Source organism: Arvicola amphibius, chromosome 9 (genome assembly GCF_903992535.2).
Source record: "Arvicola amphibius chromosome 9, mArvAmp1.2, whole genome shotgun sequence".
In the NCBI taxonomy this organism is placed as follows: Eukaryota; Metazoa; Chordata; class Mammalia; order Rodentia; family Cricetidae; genus Arvicola; species Arvicola amphibius.
In genome coordinates this window covers 120,312,747-120,335,890 of record NC_052055.2, presented here as the reverse complement: position 1 = coordinate 120,335,890, position 23,144 = coordinate 120,312,747, and the positions used below count along the sequence as shown (strand labels likewise).

The 23,144-nt window shown below is 50.9% G+C and overlaps 2 protein-coding genes across 3 annotated transcripts in view; one reads left to right on the top strand and one right to left on the bottom strand.

Annotated features, from left to right (window-relative positions):
- The window catches only part of Cmtr1 (cap methyltransferase 1), a 46,801-nt gene extending 36,733 nt beyond the window's left edge, over positions 1-10,068 (top strand). Inside the window, exons 14-24 of one of the 2 annotated variants that reach the window (XM_038342128.1) lie at positions 201-257; positions 631-688; positions 1,286-1,354; positions 2,358-2,489; positions 3,120-3,242; positions 3,658-3,749; positions 4,254-4,322; positions 5,377-5,424; positions 6,090-6,202; positions 6,537-6,645; positions 8,632-10,068. In XM_038342128.1, the coding sequence (XP_038198056.1) occupies positions 201-257; positions 631-688; positions 1,286-1,354; positions 2,358-2,489; positions 3,120-3,242; positions 3,658-3,749; positions 4,254-4,322; positions 5,377-5,424; positions 6,090-6,202; positions 6,537-6,645; positions 8,632-8,701 (940 nt within the window). In that variant the 3' untranslated portion in view covers positions 8,702-10,068. Of the gene's footprint in view, positions 1-200; positions 258-630; positions 689-1,285; positions 1,355-2,357; positions 2,490-3,119; positions 3,243-3,657; positions 3,750-4,253; positions 4,323-5,376; positions 5,425-6,089; positions 6,203-6,536; positions 6,646-7,132; positions 8,288-8,631 lie in introns of those variants that run through there. The other variant, XM_038342127.1, reaches the window with a different exon arrangement.
- On the bottom strand, positions 9,183-22,501 carry Ccdc167 (coiled-coil domain containing 167). Its single transcript, XM_038342130.2, has 4 exons — positions 22,433-22,501; positions 10,522-10,616; positions 10,265-10,317; positions 9,183-9,466 (listed from the first exon to the last, which is right to left on the bottom strand). The coding sequence occupies exons 1-4, from the start codon at positions 22,472-22,474 to the stop codon at positions 9,363-9,365; spliced, it is 294 nt and encodes a 97-aa protein (XP_038198058.1). The 5' UTR covers positions 22,475-22,501; the 3' UTR covers positions 9,183-9,362.
- Between the last annotated feature and the right edge of the window lie 643 nt (positions 22,502-23,144).

The following is a 23,144-nucleotide window of genomic DNA, read 5'->3' as shown; positions in this document are numbered from 1 at the left end:
CTGTTGCTTAGAGTCAGTTCACCACTGTGTTTGAATTCTTTATGGCTGGGATGAAAACCTTTTCAGCACACTTGTGATGAGGGCTTGGCTCTGCTCTGCTGTCTTTGGGCCCCATGTAACTCACCAGTACCTTCCTCACATACAGACGGCTGCTGCTCCGACCACACTTCTATGCTGATAATGTGTCTCTTTTCTCTTAGCCACTGCAGCCTGCAGATCAAAGCTCTGGCCAAAATCCATGCCTTTGTACAAGACACGTGAGTGCCACCCATCCTCACCAGCCTCAGAGCGGCCCTTGCTTTGTTTTTTCCACCAACCCTATCTCTTTAGCAGTGTTAAAGCTACTCTTCAGGTTCATTTTGCCTTGTGGGATATCAGCATAGTGATGTCTTTGAGAGCAGAAGAGAAATCACATTGTGCTTGGTGGTGGAGGGAAGGGGTGTATAGGGAATGACAGCATCCAGGTGGTGGGAGGGGAAGTGATTTCAGTCCATAAATTCTGAACTGTCTTTGGAGGCCAGCCCGCATGTGTACTCAGATGTTCACTGTTGCAGTGTACCCCTAAGCAGCTGAGAAGGTCATATAGGGCTCCTTAGAGGTCTTAATCTTGTTCCGGTTTTGTTTCCCTAGCACCCTGAGTGAGCCTAGGCAGGCAGAGATCCGGAAAGAATGCCTCCGACTGTGGGAGGTAAGCAGCCCATTGTTACCCCAGGCCAGGAAGCTGTCGATGAAAACAGGATTGTCACCTTAACCTCCCCCCCCCACCTGAAAGGGAGCCCAGCTACTTGGCATATTACAAGTTACCTTCTTGACCCTCTGACAGCTTGGCCTGCAGCTGGGTCAAAAGAACACAGAGGTTTGGGGCAGCCTGCATTTTGCCCTGATGGCCCCATCTATATCTAACAGGTGTAGAGAAAAGGACTTTGGGTCTTGATAAGGAATGAACTTTGTACTTCCAGCTCCCTTGCCAGGCCTCTTTGCTTGTATGCCATTTATTCTTCAGCCTGAACCCATCTCCTCATACAGCATGTCAACAGGGCACTTAGAAACCAAAGCCAGGGCTGGAGATGGCCCAGAGATAAGAGCACTAGCTGCTCTCCCAGAGGACCCAAGTTAGATTTGCAATACCCACATGGTAGCTCACAACTGTCTTTAACTCCAGTTCAGGAGATCTGATGTCATCTTTTGGTCTCTGCAGGCACACATGTGGTAGACAGACATACAGGCAACACACCCACACACATTAAAAAAAATTATAAGCTCTTTGATCTCTCTCTCTTTTTAGATCCCAGACCGGGCTCGAGTTGCTCCTTCTTCTTCAGACCCAAAATTCAAGTTTTTTGAGCTAATCAAGGTAAATCTGACTTCTGTGGCATCATATTAGGGGCCTTTTTCTAGGGGTAGAAGGTGTCACTGAGGCAGCCCTGGCTTTCATTTAAGGATTGAGAAGGCATCAACCTGGGAACTAAAGGAGTGGACTAAGGTCTCCACTTAGAACCTTGCTATATATTATATAGGGTTTCCCAAGAACACTTCTGGCCAGTTTTGCTTTTTTTTTGTTGTTGTTGGTTTTTTAAGACAGGGTTTCTCTGTAGCTTTGGAGCCTGTCCTGGAACTAGCTCTTGTAGACCAGGCTGGCCTCAAACTCAGAGATCCACCTGTCTCTGCCTCCCAAGTGCTAGGATTAAAGGTGTGTGCCACCACCGCCCAGCTGAGTCTTGTCTTAAGATGGGTTTGGGCCAGCATTCTGCCACCCATAGGGTATGCTGGCCAAAAGGTTCTGAAAATTCAGAATCATAAGGGTTTGTTTGCATGGAAGAAATGGAATGATGGATGATCTTACGCAGGGGAACTGCAGAGGATCCACAGTGAGTTTGGTCCAGCTTCTCCATCCTGTTTTTAGTGAGCTAGTCTTAAGAATTCTGCCATCGACCTCCAGCTTTTCCCAGGGCATCATTTCAGTTGTGGTCATTGTGCTGGTTTTGTGAGGGTCACAGACTAAAGAATGAGGTTCAAGTTGTTTACATTTTTCTGAATGGCATAGAGAGATCATTTCTCTGCTCTCAGGCCAACTGTTGGGGAATCCTTGCTTTCGGTATCACTGGATGCATGGCTGCTCTATTCTGGTGATATTCCCCATAGCTCTGGTAAATCTATCCGTACTTGGGACTTGTTTTTTCCCTTTCCTAGTTTCTCCTAGGAAAACTGTAGGCAGATGGAAATAGATCCTATTTAATGATTTGTTAGGTGGAGGGCAGGGTGCAGGGAAGCCTGCTCCTGAGAGCAGATGCTTCCTGTCCCCTCATATCTGTCAGCCTGCCCCAGCATAGCAGTTTTTTCTCTGATCTGTGCCACAGGACACTGACATCAACATCTTCAGCTACAAGCCCACACTGCTCACTGCCAAAACCCTAGAGAAGATCCGTCCTGTGCTGGACTATCGCTGTATGGTGTCTGGCAGCGAGCAGAAATTTCTCCTGGGCCTGGGGGTAAGTCAGCTTCTGGCCTCCCATTGGCGTGGGGTGGTGGCAGTGTCCTCTGTCAGATGTGGACAGCTTCTGGCCACATTCTTGTGTATTCATTCTGTTGGCATCACAGAGGTCTTCTGTCGCTTTTCTTGAAATGCAGAGCCAGTAGCTCATCAGGCTGATCCTGGGTGGCCAACTGTCTCCAATCATACCCCCTGCCATTTCCTGTCTGGAAGACACCCTCTCCCTCCTCAAGGCCGTGGCAGCTAACAGAGGGAGGGCCTATGAACTTTTTATCTTGCATCCTCCCATGCAGTTGACTCTTCTCCAGTCACTTCTTTTGTGTCCTTTGTGTTCTTCTCCTTTTGCCTCCTCCTCTTTCTGTAATACCAACCTCCACGTATGCATCTCAAGGACCTCCACATGCACATCACACTGGATAAAGTCTTTTGTAGTTTCCTTCCAGCAAGATGGAGCCCATCTCTACTCTCCTGTGGAGGCTGAGGAGGAAGTGTCACAAACTCCATCCCTCCTAGACATTTTTTACGTCACTGGCCAGCCCTTGTCTCCTTGAGTGCCAAGTTAATGCTCTTTTGAGACTAGAACCTCCCATTTCTTAAGTCTGCATGCCTACTCTCTCCCTGCCTACAGAAGTCCCAGATCTACACGTGGGATGGCCGCCAGTCAGACCGATGGGTGAAGCTGGACCTGAAGACAGAGCTGCCCCGGGATACACTGCTCTGTGTGGAAATTGTGCATGAGCTGAAAGGGGAGGTCAGAAGGGTTTTTGTTCATAGATGGCCCTAATGCAGGGGAGTTGGGGGACTGTGGAGCCTGGCCTTTCACCTCAGTGTGGTTTCATGGTGTCATGAAATAATTTCCTCTAAAACAGTTGCCATGTACTATGGGAGATACTGGGAAGGGACAGACAGAAAGTCTTTATCCACAGTTCTGACATCCTGCCAGGTGTTGTTAGTAGCCAATTTAGTTTATAACTAGCAATCCCTTAGGAAGGAAGAGACCTGGCATATTCTGTGAGCTCTGCATTATTTCAGTATAGGGATGATGAACAGGCAACACAGTGGAAAGCCAGCTGACTAGAGTAACCATGGCCACAGCCTTACTAGGGCATGCCACAGTGGGCCAGAGGCTAGTACCTGCACAGTGGAGAGCATGCTTGTCCTTGTAGGGGAAGGCCCAACGGAAGATCAGTGCAATCCACATCCTCGATGTCCTGGTGCTGAATGGCAGCGACGTCAGAGAGCAGCACTTCAACCAGCGGTGTGCCTGGGCCCTGAGGGAGGGAGGAAGGGAGGGACGGACTTCCCATGTCCACCAAAGGCAGGAGGAAAGATGGGTCTACATTACACTTTGCTGAGGTGTGGGCTTTGGTTGCCCAATTCCAGCACATTTTATGCTAGTTGCTCAGATCAGTCATTTTTTGTGTAAAGACTGAATTAAGGTGGCTTTGTTTGAAGAGGGAGGGTTTCTTGTAAAAATCGTGGCCAGAACATGGGCAGTCTCAATTTTGTGCATCTGAGCTAGGGTGAAAGAGCAGACGTGCACAGTAATGGTTCTCAATGTCCTAACAGAGATGACTGAACACAGCAAAAGACACACTTTAGGAAAAGCAGCTCACAGGGGTCAGAATCCAGGGGACATGAATGCTGCCACTTGGAAGTTTTATATAGGTCCAGGCTCCCATTGATGCTGTGAAAATGCCTTGGGGCACGGGTGCTGCTGAGGTTCCCTGGCTTTCCTCTAAGGATTCTGTTTGGATTGTAGAATTCAGCTTGCTGAGAAATTTGTGAAAGCGGTCTCCAAGCCCAGTCGGCCTGACATGAATCCTATCAGGTGAGCATGCCCCCCCCTCCTCCCAGACCCCTCGGGTGGCTTTGTTGCTTATTTCTCCAATCCTCAGTGGGATGGGAGGGTTGTAGAAGGGGCTGGGACTAAACTGCCCTGTCAGTAGTTTGGGGATGCAGCTCCTTGTCCTGCCTGGCAGGATGGGTTAAGGTTTCCTAATTTGAGATGCACATGTGCCCTTTCGTGCTTGAGTATCCTTTACTGACTGCATGGCTCTGGGTAAGGAAATAAGTGAGGGAATGGGGATTCGATTATGAAAGGATGGTTAGGGGAGTGAAACTCAGTGCTTGAGGAGAGAGTGGAGCTTGTCAGCCGTAGGTAGGATAAAGTACCAGGCTCAGGGCAAGAGGAGTGAGGGGATAGAGAGTAGACTACCTTGTCCAGGTCAGAGGTCACTGAAGGGTGAGGTGCTTAGTGATACATTAGCAGTCATTGGAAATGTTCATCTAAGTAAACTTAGAAATAACTCCAGCACCGAGGATGCAAGACAGCTTCAGCATGAGTTCTGCTTGTGCTAATAGGACATCCTGCCTGCTAGTTAAAACAGGCAGCTTATCCAGGTGCAGTTCCCAAGGCAGGCTTGGGTTCCCTCCCTATATGTGGAGGGCTGGGCCTCAAACTAGAGCCTACACCCTCAAAATAACAGAAGTACCAAGACTACTTAGAATAACTCAGCTATAGGAAGACCTAAAGTCTATGTAGACAGACCCAGGCAAAAGCCTGGCCTTTGGATTTCTGACCTGTAGTGTCAGTGAAGGTTACTTGAGGAGAAGGGTAGTGTTAAAAAAATTTGCCTGCCATATCTTCCTTTGCCCTCTGTCTTCAGGACTCAATGCTGAATCCCAGCTGCTGGTACAGGCCCAAGGGGCTATGTGGCAGCTCGGAAGCCTAGGCAATCAGTAGGTAGCAGTGCCGCAGGCCCAGCAACCTCATTTTTGGGCTGCTGGTCTCAGAGAACCTGAGGATAAGGGCAGGTTTAGGGCCTCTGTCATGCTCTTCACAAACATCCCAGGAAACTGTCCTCACCTGCTCTACTCAACAGGGTGAAGGAGGTATATAGGCTGGAAGAGATGGAGAAGATTTTTGTCAGGTGAGTAACTCACCCAGTGTGGTTTAGATTGGTGGTGGTGGTGCATAGCTGAGTGGAGGAGATTGATTCTATTTTCAGGGTGACTTAGAGAGCTGGGTCCTGGCACTGCCTCACTCCCAACTTTCCCTGCCTTGCTGCAGTTGAGTCCCAGCTGTGAGCTAGTTCACCTGTCAGGAGGGGTACAGGGTGCTTTATGTCAGGCAGCAATACAGGCTCATTGATGCTGGAATAGGTTAGGACTATCCTTTCAAGAGGCAGAGAAGCAAGCTGTTTCAAACACTAAACCCTAGCTCACAGTGCTGAGAGTGAGCAGAGGACATAGATATATCTTACATACTTTCAGTGTGCCTTGCTCACCAGATGACTTCACTGTGAGCGAGCTCTGTGGTCATCTGAAGACCCAGTAGCACCCCTGGTTTCTGATTCCCCTTGTTGGTGCCACTGTGAGTGCAGAGCTGTGCCCTAAACTCAGAACTGCTGTGAACTCTGCCCTAGGTGGCTTGGAGCAGTATACATAAAGATCTGTGCTTTGGTTTCTTCTGCCAAACCAGGATAGGATACTGGAACTGGTGTTATTGTGAATTACCTAGAGACTAATGTTAGAATGCCCTACTCTGTTCACCATGCATGTGCTTCCTGAATGTCCACCTATTTGGGGAAACCAGGTTAGAAATGAAGCTTATCAAGGGTTCCGGTGGCACGCCAAAGCTCAGCTACACAGGACGGGACGACCGGCACTTTGTACCCACAGGCCTCTACATTGTCAGGACCATGAACGGTAGGTTCCCCTTCTCTAGCAAGGGTGACTGGCCCAGACTTCCTTGTTGAGGTGGACAGTTGGCAACTTCTGAGGTACCTCTTGGGAACACTAAGGCCTGTTCTGGTCTTTGGGTGGGGACTGGGAAAGAAGAAATTATAGATGCCCACTTGGTGTTCTCAGCAGGTAAGCACGGTATTTCCGCAGGCCTTAGAGAATAACCTGCCATCCTCCTGAGCCATTTGGGCTTGGCCATGGAGGCTGGAAGGGACAAGCAGGAGAATAGAAGACATCCTTATTGGTCAGACTCATCCCCATGGGTACTGTTCTGAGTGCCTGCCCTCTTCTCCCTCAGAGCCATGGACTATGGCATTCAGTAAGAGCTTCAAGAGGAAGTTCTTCTACAACAAGAAAACCCAGAGGTCTACCTTTCACCTCCCTGCAGATTCCATTGCTCCATTTCAGTAAGTAGTCTTCACTGACTTGAAACCCATCACTGCCATGCAGAAGCCGCCCCAAGTATAGGCCAGAGTTCACTGGCTAGGTGGCTGGGACCTGCAAGAGGGTTTGAGGAACATGTTGCAGGCTCCCCAGCCTTGCCCTTTATGACTCAAGGTCCCAGGTGTTTCTCCTCAGGACATAAGCTTTGGCTGTGGCCCGTGGGGCCTAAAATTAGCTACCAACACTTGTTTTGTAGCCAGCTAATACTGGTCTCTTAGTGAAGCAGGTGAGCTAGAACACCAGTAGAGTCCAGTTGGATGCAGGGTATAGCAGTAGAAGTTAGTTCTTGGAGGCATGGAAGGTGTTGGGGTCTCCTGGGTGGGTACCTTTTGGATGCCAGAGCCTCATTTAAAAGCGTCCATTCTTGAAGTCACAGTTGCCAGGGTGGTTTAGTCTGTTGGTCCTGTGCCACCAAGGTACAGCACTCTGACTGCCCCCTCCCCTTCCCAGTACCTGCTACTACAGCCGGCTCTTCTGGGAGTGGGGAGATGGCTTCCATATGCGTGACTCCCAGAAGCCCCAGGATCCAGACAAGCTGTCCAAGGAGGACGTCCTTTCTTTTATCCAGAGTCACAATCCTGGAGGATCTTAGGATCGCCACCTGATGAATGTGCTGTCATTCCCAAGGCAAGGCCCTGTGTCTGGCTCCTGCCTTGTGGAAAGGAACTGGGAATGTTCTCCCTGGTCATGAGGGAGATGGGCTCATCTCCATTCCCATAGCTCAGTCAGGGTCTTTAGAGGACACATGCTTGTGGAACTCTGCTGCCTGAGAACCAACACCACTAGGAGTCAGCCTGAGAACAGCGGCTTGGGGCAGGTTGTGCTTAGGACTTGCCAGAGTGGCAGGCCATTCCCTCTGGAATTTGTAGACTCTGTTTTCTGAGTTCCAATTTACACCCCTACCCCCAAGGCAGTCAGGCCTTGTTTTTCCCAACTTTTTACCAGGCCAGCCAAGCAAGGAGGCCCTCCAGCATGTGCTGGCCAGGAGCAGCTGTTGTATAAATCAGAGTTTTATTTCTTGTGGTCTTTTTTCCCACTCCCATCCTGGCAGGCCGGGAAGGCATGAGGGCCCAGCATTCTTGACACACCAGAGCCTTGGGTGTGACTGTGACTGCTGTAGGTGTTTTAAACACTGGGCAGCTTCGAAGACTTGCCCTTGTTGCCCCACTCCAGGGTAGGCGTAGCACCAGCCCTCAGGCAGTTCAGGCCACCTGAAGCTCTCAACAGAGCTTTGAGCTAGTGGTAGCTCTTATGCCCCCTCCTCTCTGTTAGGAAGCACACACAATGTGGTCACTCCATTTCTTCTCTTTAAGGAGGAAGGGCTGCAGGTTTGGGTTGGGGAGGGCACCTGTGGTTGTTTTTAATAGGAAGTACCTCTCAAGAGATGTCCCTAGGGCCCCATGCTAGCACCAGTCTGGTTTCCATGGAGATAGGGCACCAAGGCACCTGTGAGGTTGGAATTGACTCCACTATGGAGTCAATTCCCTTCCACCAGCCCCTACCCCAAAGCCAGCAGCAACAGTGCTAGGATGCCATATTTCCACCCAGTTCTGGGCCTATCAGTGTCTGGCAGAATCTTGGATCATTAAACTTATTTTTACTGCTTGTGTGGCTCTGGGCTATGACATTAAAAGGAAGGGAGGAGGGTTGTGGAACCCAAGCTTCCCAGGCTGCTGCCTGTAGACAGCTCCAGAGCAGAGACATCCAGGTGTAGTTCTATTTGAAGCTGGGATTGGGGAATGAATGAATCCACAGCCCCAGGAGGGTGGGGAGACACCTTTGCTCTTACATAAATCACACAGCGCACTCCATGGTGGCACTGTGATAATCCAGGATCAGTCTCTGTGACTAAAATAACAGAGGTGTCAGACCAATTAGTATCACTTAGACAAGGGACAGGAGAGAGAGGAAGGGTGTTTGGCTGACCCTGACCAGTCTCCCTCCACAAGAGGCCAGTGTTCTGTCCTGAGCCTCCGTCAACTCCAGGCGAGACCTCCTTCACCTGACCATCAGTCTTGAATGGGCTGCCTGCATCTGATCCCATCTTCATACTGCACAGCATTCCTTTATTCCTCTCCATGGGACCTTTTAAGGTGAGCAGAGCTGGGGTGACTTCCTTCTGATCAAGTCCACCTTATTTACTGGCTGTTGTCACTATAAGTCAGTCTGGTCACTACCATAGCTCTTGCTACCCGGGCACTCCTGGAGGCCTCCTTGACCCTGCCTGTCTCTAGAAAATGAGTTCATTCAGCGTGCTCCTGGGACCTCCACTTCAAGTCCAAGTCTCCTTTTCCCATGCATGCTGCATTTTCTTCAGTGGTGGTCACAGACCAGGGCACAGAGTTTAAAGAAACGGGTAGCACAATGCTACCTTCCCAGCTGCTCTTCTCCCCTCCCTTCTGCACAAGAACTTGGGAACATCCCTTTATCTTTGAGACAGAAGTGCCTCCCTTGGTGTTCCTCAGCTAGTCAGCCAGAGATATTTACTCACCAGACAGCAAACCGTGGGGCTCTTTATTGCCCCTCTACTGAGCTGGAGGACACGACAGTACCATGCCCTTCTGTTACAGCCACTGGGCAACCAGAGAGGGAAAGGCCCCCACCTCCGTCTTGTGCTTGAAAGGTTGATTGGTCCCTGGTAGGGAGTAGAAGGGAAACTGCATGGCTGAGGATGGCTGACTCACATAGTCCAGTGGGCATAAAGTAGGGCGAGGAGGATGAAGATGGCCACTGAGAGTAACATGTTCTTCCGATTTTCTTGGCGAAGCAGCTTTAGCTCTTTCTCTGGGAGGAAAAAGATGGGAACAAGAGAGAACACTAACGCCCACCTAATTGCTTCTCCCACTCAGAATGGACACTCTGATAAAGACAGAAATGTCTCCTTCCAGCTACTCATACCCAAAAACCTGGCCATGTATGTCCTTGGCGTGCCCACACGCTAGACTGAGACCTAGGAGTAGGCCTGACTTGCTCAACCTTTTCTCTGAGTGCAGTAGGGTAATGTGCAAGGCCATCAAAGGAGCTCATCCTTCAGGAGTCTCCAGCCAGCTGTTAATAGTTCACCCTGAGGCCAGCTGCAGCCTCCTTGGGCTCACACAGTTCCTGAATTCCTGCTGTCCGAAGGTACACTAGAAAGAGCCCCAATACTCTTGAGCTACATCATACCCAGTCATCACTTGTGCAATGGCAAAACTGATGTCCTGGCCATCCACCCCACCTATTCAATGGACTGGGAGAACGGCCAGATTGATCCTCTGAGTAGAGAAGGAATGGGACACAGCTGAAGGGTCTGCAGACCACAGTCCTAGCCTCAGGGATCTAATGCTCTGCTTCCAGCACCAGAAGGTGGCAGCATTGCTCTACCCACAGAAGCCCTTTCCTGCCCAATGTAGACAGTTCTGGTTGAGTAGGGCATGGGATGCAGAGTCCAGTGTCTGTAGATGAGAACCTTGCCTCTGGACGTGTACAGACACACCCCAGGGAATAGAGATCCCTTGCTACTGCTTTCTCCTTTAGGGGGAAAAAAACCTTTTTCTCCTAGGTGCCAGGGATCAGGCTGGATATAGGAGGGAACTTTCTTACCATACTTGGAGGCTTTGCTCATGAGGGTGGTTTTCTCCTTCTCCAGAGACCTCCTGTGGGGAAGGAGTTTGCAGGTCAGACCCTTTCTCTCCTGTCTCAACCAGAGGAGCAGTAGTTCTTGTCTGCTTGAATAAAGGGACCAAAAACTAGGACCTTAGAAGACAGGAGTTAAAGCTCAAAGTTAGGGACCATTTTGCCTTGGCTTACTTTATTTAGGGGACCAGGCCTGGGGGGGCATAACTGGACAGAGGCATTACCTGTCTTCAGGACTCAGTTCTGCCCTGTAGAGCCGGGAGGTCACAGCTTCCAGGTCCTTCCGACACTGAGACAGCTTCTCCTCTAGGCCATCAATCTGAAAGAGACGGAGGTGCAGAGCTCTAAGCTCTCCCAGCACTGGTGCCCTGGAGGGGCTCACCTCTAGGTCCACCCTACCTTTCCCACCCCATGTTTGTACTGGGCAGGACCCAGCTCTGCTGCTGACAGAGAGCTTCAAACTTTGAACTGCCTGGCTGAGTCCTGAGAAACAAGAAGTGGGTGAGCCAGGCACAGGGTGGGCATGAAGCAGCAGATTCCCCACCAGATCCCTGGCACCCAGCAGAACCTGCCCTGTGGTTGGTTCAAGAAGGAAATGAGCACTGCAGAGACAGCACAAGGTCCCAAGTCTCCATGTGGGAGGAGAGGGGTTAAATGTCGGGGGGTTAAAAAAAGTAGGGGCATTTTTCTCATGACCATGATTCATCCTAATAGTGCAGTCTGTGTTGTCACTATAGGCGTTTTTTCTGAGAATCAATAAAAAATTGCAACTTAAAACCACTCCTCTCTCTTTCTGATGTGGCTCTTAAGCAGAGACGTCACCTATCATCAAGGTCAGCGTAACTCAATGGCAAAGTAGCTAAGCTCTTAAAAAGAGGGCTGCCCGCCGTATCTTCTTCCATTTGCTCTGTCATTTCAGATATGTGATCTTAAAGAAAATACCTGAATTGTTGGAAAATGGTCTGTAAAATGCTGGGCCAGGCTGTCCAGACCTGGGTGTCAGTATTATGCATTTGGCACTGACCACCATAATTCTGCCTTGACTTGGTCTCCAGTTATCTAAGTAGCTATTTATCTGGGTCTAGACTGGCTGGCTAGTGCCTCACTTTAGGTCATGGGTGTGTTGAGGGCTCCTTGGAACCCTAAACAGTCCTTTTCCAGCTCTGACTTTACCCACCCTTACCACATCCCCAAGAGGGACAGCAAACAAGGCCAAATCAAAGGATGGCATTCCCTAGATGGAATAGTTTTCCTGAGGCGTTACAGGAACACCCTTCTGTCGTCTCAGTTCCATTCCTTACTGGAGCTACCCAAAAGAAACTTGCCTTCTAAGCAGGCTGGGCAGAGTCTGGGTGTCCCAGGCCACTAGCCTGGAGTCAGGTATCAGCAAAGTTGCACTTGAAGCCCCTGCCATCTCCCTGGACAACAGCCATCTCAGACATTCCTGGGTCAGCCACTTTGGTGGGTTCAGGTGAAAGGTATAACCTCTTTCCCGCAGCCCAGGAAGGAGGGCTCCACGTGAAGGAATAATCTGCAAAGCTGCAAGGTAATTGCATGGCACCAGCCTCTCAGCCAACAGACTAAGCAGTCCCCAGAGAAGCCAGAAGCCTTCCTGGAACTGTACTGTAGAGGGGAACACTGGAGATGAGGCCTGGGGACAGCAATCTGATGTGGGTACTTCTGGCCACCCTGCAGTGTGCCCAACACAGGTTACCCCTGAGACTGCCCTCATGTGGCACAGCAGTGATCAGTCAGAGGCTATGCTGAGACCTAAATCTTTTTTTTTTTTTTTTTTTTCTGGTTTTTCAAGACAGGTTTCTTTGTAGTTTTGGAACCTGTCCTGGAACTAGCTCTTGTAGACCAGGCTGGCCTCAAACTCACAGAGATCCGCCTGCCTCTGCCTCCCAAGTGCTGGGATTAAAGGTGCCCGGCTGAGACCTAAATCTTACTTATGCAGCTGGACCTCCTGCCCTGGCTGGAAGATACCTCTTTCACCTGGCAAAGTCAGACTCTTCTATACTGCCCCTCCTGTTCAAGCTTTTATGTTCCCAGGCTGGAACCCTGGCCAATTCTACTTGTGACTATGACCTGCCTGACCTCTAAGAATGTTCAAGTCTGCAGCTCCTTAGGCCACCTGCCTACTTTTTTGCCCACAAGGCCTGGTTTCCTGCAGTCTTCCTATTTTTGACTAGAGTGAGCAGCAGCTCGAGTATGGGTAGACTGAGGGGTTTGTACAACTGGTTTCTGAAACCCTTGGGTTCACTAAAACAAGAAAACAGCTGTGCTTGCACATAGCTGACATAGCTTGCCCCAGATGTCCAGTCCAGGTTCAGTTCTTTCTGCTGCTCTCTGGGCAGGACCCTGGTTTGCAGGCCATTCTGGGGAGCAATCAGGTTAAGGATTTCCATCCCTGAATGCCTCTGGAAGGTGACCAGGTGCCCAAACAAGTGGTAATTGCCCTAGAGCCAGGCCAGGCGCTCTTGCTGAGCAATGTCTTACAACCGAAGCTGTGGCCAAGTCATTGCCATCATGCTCTGGACAGGGCCCGAGGGGCTGGCAGTCGGGGGCCTTTATCTGAACAAGCCAAATTTATTTGCAGTTACACTGAATATCCCCACTTTCATTTGCCACTTTTTAATGAGGCTTAAATGGGCGAACACAAATCAAGGTTTCAGGGACTCAGTTCTAACCTCCCTTTATGAATATTTATGTCCTGCTGACAATTCTGATTCCCTTCTAAATAGCAAGTTCTCTTTACTACTGCCTGTGGACTGGGGTGGGGGAGGCTGAGCCTGAAGGAGGCTCTTCAGCAAGTCACAGATTCACCCTTTGGAAGGGACTAGACACCAGCAGCACTTGAAGCAGAGACCACTGTCAGAAACTGGAATAAGGGGGCAGAAACTCCAGGAATTTCTGTGGAGGAGGCAGGAAGGGATGGTCATATGCTTTTAGATGTGTCGTGGGGCTGCAGAACAGAGCTGTCCCAAGACAGGTCAAAAGACAAGACTTGAAAACAGGCCTTATAGGAAAACCCCAGCTGGAGTTTCCAGTCAGCTCTCATGCACATGGGTTATGAACATTACAGGCTACAGGTTCAAATCCAAGTCCTCTGTTCATTTTTTCCCTGCCTTCCAGCCAAAGAAAACAGGGCAGAAAGCCAGGCCCCAGAAGCTATAAGCTTTAGGGTCAGAATAAAGAACAAAATAGCTCGCTGGGTCAGTTGCCACTTGTGAATCAACAGCAGGCTCCTTAGACCTGCCTGTGCCTCAGGTGACATCTGAGATGTAACTGTGATGTGCTCAGAACAGCACTTCACATAGCGGATGTAGGAATGGCTGCTGTTAGAGAATGGTGCTCCCTGGGCTGCTGTGGCTGGAGTTAGCATGAGCAGTGGGGTCAAGAGTGGCGGGGAAGCCCTAGCCCTGCTATTGGCAGGCAGCAGTGGGAGAGCACACAAGGTCCTCCTCCATGGGTCAGCTCACCATTTTGCAATCTGTGTGGGATCAAAAGGCAGGGCCAGGTATGGGGGAACCCAAGGGTGAAACTTTGAGACCAACAGAGAGAGCCCTGAACAGAAAACCAGCAGAGGCCCAGAGAAGTAGTGGCAGTGGTCCTCTGGGGACCTGAGGTAGGGGAAGCCTGGCAATCAGATTTAGGTGTTTGAAGCACAGCTCTAGGGGGCCTGGCAGCTAGTAAGGCTGAGTAGGCTAATAAGACTGTGGCAGAAAGAGATTCAATCAAAGAGATGGGAACTACTGCAGTGGACAGGAAGGTTCCACTGTGGAAGGTCATGGAGTTACCAGAGCCTCTGCCTGGCAGAAGACTGGCCTGACACTAAAGGGGGCAGCATGGCCCAGGCAGAATGGGTGTGTCCTGGTAGAGTAACAAACATCCATGCACTGTGCTTATACCCAGGAACAAGGTGATACCAGGGGGAAGAGCCAATGGCTGAGCAGGCTCACTGTCTTCTTAGAGGAGCTGGCACCTTGCATTGAGAAGCAAGGTGCAGCAAAAGGAGTCGGTACTCAGAGAAGCCTGCACGTGAGGCCTGTATTGCAGTCTGGATAATAACAGGCCTTGGCTATGAGGAGGACTCAAGTCAGGTGGGTGGCTTAGAGTGTGCTAGGGAGGGCGGGAGAACAGCGGGGGGTGGCAGTCAGGGACTCAGTTCCCTCCCCAGCCCACTGCTGAGCACCTCTGTCTGCTCCTGGTGAGGGCTGTAGATCCCCAGCCCCAGGTCAGACTTGGATATAGCCTCACTCCCAGAGCTTTGGGCAAATGTCCCTGGGGTCCTATGCACCATAAAAACCACTGTGTTAAGAGAAACTGTAAAACTCCCCTGAAATCCCCAGGAGGCATCTTTTCAGAGGATGGTGCCTCCCGGAATCAAAGCCCTGAAGAGGCTCGCAGAGGCAAGGAACTTGTGCCACTTGCATAGACAGCTGCCCCTGCACAGGTCAGGTCAAGTCCCACAGGGTGCCAGCTCTAGGGCTGCTAAAGGAGCATGGGTAGCTTTTATTCCTCTGACAAGCGAAGTCAGCAGGCGCCACAGCTCTTGAGGGGAGTGAAGTAACTGAACACAGCACTCAGAGCACCGGGACAGCTGGGAGGCAGCTCCTGATCCACAGTCTCAGATACTGCAGCTGCCTTGAGGGCCAGGCTCTCTCCTGAGAAAGGACAGAGGACTCCTGGGGCTTGGTTTAAGGCCACGAGGCCCACTCTGTTCTCTAGGTTGGCAAGACATACCTGTGTCTCTCCCGTCTCTCCCCTGGGAGCTTCTGGCCATCAAGTCACAGGATGCTGGCCACAAAAGGGCTTGCGGGGTGGTGGTGGTGGTGGTGTCAAGCAGTGGTCATGGGGCATGCACTGCACCCGTCTGGCCAGGAGCTAACTGGGTACCAAAGACTTATAACAAAGAAGATGGTATCATGTGTCTGGATGAAGACACGAGTCAGGAGTGGCACTGGGAACCAAAAGCCCACAAAGTAGATGCAACAGCTGGGACACATTTGCAGCAATGCCCAGATGCCAGGCTCTGTTCTAGTCTCCACACAGAGGAGGAGGGCAGACAACCAGGGTCCACATTTTATAGGCAGACTTACAGGAAGGAAGTAGCTTTCCAGGTGTGTCCTAACCCTGTCACCCCACAGTCTTTCTTAGCCTACGAGGCAACTTCCACCCCTGTACCCTAGGATGGACAGCATATGCAGCTGCAGGCATCCAATCTGACTTTGCAAAGGGCTGTCACCACTGTGCAGAGAGCTAACTCTTGGCAGAGATGGTTAGCAACTTGGCAGAGGCTACATGGCTAGGAGGTGGCGGGACTGGGTCCTGGACCATGTGCTTTTCTCCAGCACCCTTCATGAAAATATCCACAATCAACAAGAACTACTGACATTCAGAAACAAAGTCAAGCACCACCCAGCTGAGCCTGTGGCAGTCTGTTGGTCTGGCTTCAACAGACCCTCTAATCTGAGTGACCTTGTGCCTGGCTCTGCTTGGTCTCTTCTCACACAACAGATGCACTGCCTGGAAGGGTCTGCCTGGAATCCGTGTGCTGGAGACACAGGCGCCAAGAGCCCAACGTCTGTCTTCATACTAAGCCGACTCCCCCTTCACAAACACCCCACACACACATTGCCACACTGTCAAAGTACCTTCCCAAATGCACACAAAATACATCCAGTTTGGAGAAGGAAGTGTGTGGGCTAGCTGTGCCTGGTAAACCCTCTTCCTCTCCCCTCCCCAAAGGGCATCAGCGCTTTCTCCTCTTCTAATTCACAGCCTGGGAAGCTGGTCCAGGAAATCCACTCATTTTCACACATCAGGAGCCCTGGGATGTTTACTGTAATGGGCAAAGGAGCTAGACCGCCTGCCCAGATGGTCCCTGGCAAGAGTGCTGGGACTTTCCATCTGGAGCCTCTAGGCCACACGGTCAAGTCATGGGGGGATCATGGACATCATCTCCCAAGTAACTAGCCTCAAACCTAAATGGGTAACCCCATTACACTGTTTAAGTGACATCTTTCTGTGGAGGCTCACAGGACTCTGTAGGTGCAGAAAAAGAAAACACCATGGTCCCCAAAACAATAGCCGGTGCAAAGTTTCTCTTCCAGGCAGAGCAGGTGAAGACAGCAAGCCTTCCAGTGTCTAGCAACAGCCAAGAAGACTACCCAGCTGAACATGAACCCCACCCCAGCTAGCGAGGAGGAGGTCTGCAGAAGCCCTGGAGAGCTGCCAAGGTCGGCACAGAGGAACTGTGCAGCTTTGGAAGTCACCTTGCAGGCCAGACCTTGCCCTAAGCCTCCAGCTGCCTCAGGACAAAATGCTGCCTGGGTTTGGTTTCTCTTCTTTCTCCTAGATCTGGTTTTTGATAAACTGGCAAGGCTTCTCCATCGCTGAGAGGCTCAAAGCACTTTTCGAGAGCTGGCGTCCGCCCCGTGCCTTATGAATTCATTAATTAAGACACTGGCAAACAGCCACTCCACACATGCTGACATCCAGCAGCGTTAGGTAATGAGGTTTTAGTCTCCTGACCCCCGTTAAGTAGAGCAGAGCCAGATGCAGGCTGCCGAAAGACTCACCTGCCCGATGGCGACCTGTCGCTTCCACCTGTGCAGGTGAGGCTCATTTAATGGTCAGCAGGCCCTGAACAGCCCACATCTGCCAGACTCTCCCAGCAAGGCAGCTCCATGTTAGTGCCCAACCTCAGCCCCAACCACACACCTACCTGGAATCAACAGTGCCTCCTGCCACTGAGGCCAATTGGGTAAGACTTCTTCCAGCCAAGACATTGCTCTAGCCCTGTTGCAGGAAAAGGGGCTTCCCCACAGCTTATGCAGAGCTCACTTGAGGACTCCTGGACTGATTAACAGTGGTCACAGTTCATGCTAGCCAAACCATTTCTTTCCCGAAGCCTCCACCTGTCCTGAGTTGCTGTCAGTCTGTCTGCTGAGAACCAGGGGATAGCAACTGCTTCCCACACTCTCAACCCTTGTGGAAGACACGATTAGCTGGCCAGTCCAGCAGTGACTCTCAGCCCTTCCCCTCAGCTTGCCTCCACTGCAGAAAAGTTGGCTGACAGCCAGGGTCACACAGAGGGCAGCTTTGGGTAATGAGACGTCCCAGATGTCATCTGGGAGACGACTGGAGCTGTGGCAGCTATCTTGTGACTATGGACCCAGTTAAGGCTATGCAGGAACACTAGCCCTGCTACTGAACAGAGCTGAGCTGCTGCATGGACACAGGAGCCACTCGGCTATCCTCTCCTACGGGGAGAATAACATTCCCATGCGTCTAAGTCACGGAGCCCGTTCAAAAACCTGTACACAAAAACTTTCCCAACGGACAGATTTGTGTACTAGGGACCAAACCTAACCAAGTTACCTCCTTCAGCAGGAGCTGGGCACCTTCCAACCATACAGACGGCCATAGTGCCATAAAAGGGTGGGGGCGGCTAAGACTCATGCTTAGTAAGGGCCCAAGGCTTACAGGCCAGCCACCAAAGAAATAAGTCCAGTTCCTGTCTCGGTTTAAACTGCACATGAACTACTATCAGCCCAAACTGCCCCTGTCCATTTGGGCAGCGATTTCTCATGGGATAGGGCTTTGCTCATTGCTCAGAACAAACTCAGAACCAACAGTCAGTTGTTTCCAGCTGACTCCCATGGGCCTCTGAAGGGGGCCTGGCTGCTAGGTGACCACCTGGTACAGTTGGCCCATGACCACCCTCAGGGCAAGGGCCACCTGCTTGGTAATTGTTTCATTAGGACAAGCAAGGGCTGTTTGCAGGTGCTGAGATCTCTCACTTGTGGGCTTTTATTGCACTCGTCAGATTAACAAACATTTTTGATTAAATCACCACTTCACTAGCTCTGAGCGAACGACTTTTAATAAGAGGACAATATCTACCGCCACTGAGCATCAGTGCACATTCAATACTCAGACCCGCTGGGGGCAACAGAGAAGGAAGCAGAGAAGCAGCCAGATGCCAGGCTGAGGCCCAGGGATACAGGTCTCAAATCCTCCAATACCCCAACAAAAAGTAACCGTAGGGACTAAGGCTGCAGATACCTACATGCTCATACAGTTTTATAATCTTATTTGCCAGTATTTTAAATCTCCATACAAACATCTATAAAAGTGCCGTTACTGAAGGGGTGGAATGGGCTAGGGGCATGGCTCGGGCTTGCCTACTGTGCTGGTCTCTCCTTAAATCACATCTGCTTCTTCAGTCCCAGCAGACCACAGAAAACAGCACACCACTGTCGGCCCTGATCGAGTCTTGTCTTGGCTCTGAGCCTGCACAAGCCAGGCCTCCATCATCTGCATTGCTCTTGGTGATTTTCCAAGCTCCCACAAGAGCTCATTACGCTTGGGTCACTAGTGCTGTTTCCAGCCCAAGGTTCCAAACACCCCCACAGTCCTCCCAGACAACATGCTCAGGACCACAGCAATACCCCAGGAACCTGACGCCGAGCTCCGTTCTGGTTTGCTTTTCTGTTGCTGTGATAAACGACACCACCAAAAGCAACTCGAGAAGGAAAGGGTTATTTTCAGCTTCCCAGTTTACAGCCCACCATGAAGGGAACTCAAGGCAGAGGCCGTGGAAGGGCTGCTCCCCATGGTTTGCTCTGCCTGCCCTCTTACACAACCCTGGACCACCTGCCCGGAGGCACCACTCAGCTGGGTGGGCTCTCCCACACCAAGGCATTCGTCAGGAAAATGCCCCGCAGACTCACCCATAGACCACTGTGATGAAGGCAATCTCTTGAAGTCCTTTCTTCCTAAATGACCCTAGTTTGTGTCAACTTGACAAGAAACTAACCAGTGCCACACCATGCATAATGCTGCAAAATGGGTAGATCTGTTCCCATATACAGCACTAAGAGAACCCATGTCATGTCGAACACTTAAAATTCTGTGCTGGAGGCTGAGGGTGTAGATCAACAGCAAACACTGGGCTCCAGCCCCACCATAGATAGATGGATGGGTGGATGGATGACAGATAGATAGACCCATCAACTGATGAGTCAGCTTGATGAAAGACAGGAGCTACGCTTCTACGTTACTGATGAGGAAACCGAAGCAGGAAGAGGGGGATGAACTCAGATCTGCGCAAGTTGGGCAGGGCAGGGGGGCTGGCTGTCCTCGGCCACCTTATGCCAGGCTTGCTCTGGGCACCTGACAGCAACACTGTGAGGGGAAGTGTGATCTGAGGGAGACCTGGTCCCTACCACATGCCAGCCCCTTCCCCCATGATTATCAGGCTTCAGCTGTTGTGCTGAGCATGTGGCCTCCTGGCTGATGAGCCCGTTTCCCAGCTGCCCTGGCAGGTAGTGAAGCCATGCACCTTGGTTCTTAAAAATAGAAAGTGGGCAGTCTAGGGCCAGGGTCCTTAATGCACTGGCTACTTAACAAAAAAATATACCAGAGAGGTGTGTCCCGATCTTGTTAAGATGACAGAGCCCCAGTCCAGTGGACCAGACGCTGGCAATCAAAGGCCTGTGGACCAAACATACTCTGCTTACTCTTCCTAGAAAGGGTGTTTTAGTTTTTGAGATGTTTCTCACTGCTGTACTCTATGCTGGTCATAAACTCATAAGTTTCCTATCTCAGCCTCCTAAGCACACCGTTAGCTTTAAATAAGAGCTGCTTTTCTATTAAGACAGACTGATTACAAGGCAGCTACATTTTTTGTGTATCTGAGTCAGGATCATATGTATTGTGGGTTTGGCTATGTAGTAAGGATGGTCTTGAACTCCTGATCTCTCTCTTTCCCAAGTGCTGAGATTATAGGCATACGCCACCATAACTGGCTATGGGAGATACATTTTTATTTATATTTATATTTTATGTCTGCTTATGTTTGTGTACCACATGTGTGCCTGGTGTCCAAAGAGGCAAGAAAAAAAAAAAAAAAAAAAAAGGCATTGGATTCCCCGGAACTAGAGGTAGAGAGACTGTGAGCTGTCATGTGGATGGTGGGAAGCAACCCTGGTCCTCTGCCAGAACAGCCAGTGCTCTTAGCACTGAGCCATCTCTCTAGCCCCGGTACTTACAGCCTTTAAAATTGGCCCAATAGCAAGTTAGCAAATACTGAGGAGGATTGGGCTTCCACAAAGCTCTGGTCAATGTCTTCATCAACTAATACATACACAGTGCTCTCTGATGTGTGTTTTGTTAGAGATCTTATTTAATAAATGGACAGTTCATTAGCACTGAACTCACTGCTCAAAGCATCATGTAGTACCGAGCTGCTTCATGCCTGGAAAATGGTTAATCTAACAAACCGATTGTCCCTATAAGCCACATCACAGCCCTGGAACACTAGACAGCACTTTAGCGCTGTGCTTAGGGATCCCTTGAAGTAGCGAAATCACCAATAAAGAGCACAAAAATGCAAAAATCACAGCCCTAGAAAGCCCATAAAAAGGACATTTGTTATGGCATGACGGCTCAAATAGGGCAGAGCTGCTCAGTCTCAGCTGGAACGGCGGCTCTCAGGTGAATCCCACGCACTGCCACTTTCTTTTGCAAACACGCTGAGGTGAGGACGACAGACCTCAGCCAGGAGACAGATTCGGAGTCTGTGACTACGACTGATGAGAGCTGCCACAATGCCATCCGACTCAAAGTCTAAACGGGAAACGTTGGACTTTTCTACACATGACCTTCTCCAGGCCATGAGCTAACGACAGCTTTTTCATTCTCGAGGCTTCGGAGTTTTGGGGTTTCTGGTACACAAGGTTACTTATGGTGGTATGGGTGCTCCTCCCCAACAACCCACACTTGGAAGGCCTTTCTTACCCACCAGGGATGAGCGCTTTCTCACAGCCGCAGAGATGGGCCCCCTGGCCTAGCTTTCCCTAGCTTAAATACAATAGCCCAGCTCTGAGACCACGTGCAATACAACAGGCCGAGTTGCATACAACAGGTGAGGATTATGACCCTCCCCAACCCTTCAAGAGGGGAACAAGGAATCAGCAAGCACAGCTGGGACCCTCCATTTGCAAGCAGACACAGCTGAGCTTCCCTCAATGGCAGTGGCTTAGCTCCGAGGACAGCCAAACAGCACCTGCATCAGCTTGGATACGGGTGGCTTACTTCAACCACCCTCAGGTCCTACCGAGTTACCTGGGATAAAGAAGCGGTCACGTCTCCACTTCCGCAAGCTCTACGATGAGTCGTTTAGACTCACCCAGTAGGCAGGAAGCCTCTGGGAGGCTTTGGACAGTGATACCTGACACTGTCATCTACACACGTGTTGAGTTACATTCCTGTATGTGCCGGGACACCTGGGGCCTAAGGGTCACAGGCTGACATGCCTGCTACGGTAGCTGGGATGAAATGAGTCCCCGCTTCTGGGACACCCACCTGAGCGTCATTCTCTGCTCATCACCTTTACCATTTTCAGCTGGCTTCAGCTTTTTCTTTCCCCTTTGGGGGCGTGGTCTTGCTCTGTATCCCAGGCTGGTTTTGAACTCTCTGAGTCCTGGGACTACAAGCATGCACTTCCATAGCCCTGGGTTCTACTTCGAACCTTGGTTCCCTCATCTATACCAACATGACAGGCATGCAAGGATCCGCTGAGAAAGCAGGGAAAGTCGCATATGGTACTCCACGTGCCTCAGAAGTCTTCCTCTGCATGTGTGAGAAACTATTTCAAAGGCCTCCCTAACACCAGCTCTAGAATTCTTGCCAGATTCCCATAGATCCTAAGAGCTAATTTCCACAGGAAAAACTCCCCATCTCTGGAGGCGTTTGAGCGATAACAGAAGCGCACTCATGCCTGGGTCCCAGCTCCGCGACAGTCCCCTCGACTCCAGGTCCCTAACATCGACAGTACCCACTGGTCCTTTTCAGCGACTTCTGAATCACAGGTCTCCCTCTCCAAGTCCGAGTCCCTCCCCTTAGAATACCGTCTATGCTTTGTCTTCTGTGGGGCTCTGCTTCCGGGCATCCCGGGGCTTGGCTTCCCTCCCTTCAGGGCCCCTCACGCCTCGCCGCCTCTCCCAAAGCCACGTCTACCCGCTTCCTCCTTCTGGTCCCCCTCGCAGCCGCCGGGCCGACCCACGCCCCTGCGGCGGAACACGGCGAACAACCACACAGCCCAAACCTGACTTGTCCCCTCACCTCCTGAGCGACGCCCAGATTCTCCCGCTTCTTTTTAGTCATATTGCTCGCCGTGTCCCCCGCACTGGACCGGCCCACTAAGTCGCACCACGCACGCGCAAATTCTCGTGCTTCTCTTTCATTGGCTGGCGCGGCAGAAGGAGGCGGGGCCGCTGCCGTCGCCATCTTGTTGAGGGGCACGTCCCCCTTGCCGCGGCCATATTTGTGAGGGGCGGACGCTAAGAGGAGGTCTCGGGATGAGATCCGCGGACCAGCCTGGTGGAGACCGCTTTACCTACTAAGAACGAACCTTCGATTCCTTCCTTCCTTCCTTCCTTCCTTCCTTCCTTCCTTCCTTCCTTCCTTCCTTCCTTCCTTCCTTCCTTCTTCCCTCTCTCCCTCCCTCCTTTCCTTCCTCTTTCTCTCCCTCCCTTACTTTTTCCTTCCTTTCTTTTCATTCATTCTTTCTTCCTCCCTCCCTCCCCGACTCCCTCCTCTCTTTCTCCCCCTCCCCCCAACATCTTCCTTCTTGCATCTGCCCGTGGCATCCCTCCCTGCACAGTTTTAGGCTAACCTCATTCAAATTCAGTCGGCCCCACGAGGCTCAGTTTACAAGCCCTGCTCCTTTACTCCCAGTTTGAGCCATTCTGCCCGTTGGAATCCAATTATGGCCTTGTACTGTTAATCCTTATCGTCTTGTATTCTTCGACAGTACTCCTGTGTTCTGGCGAGA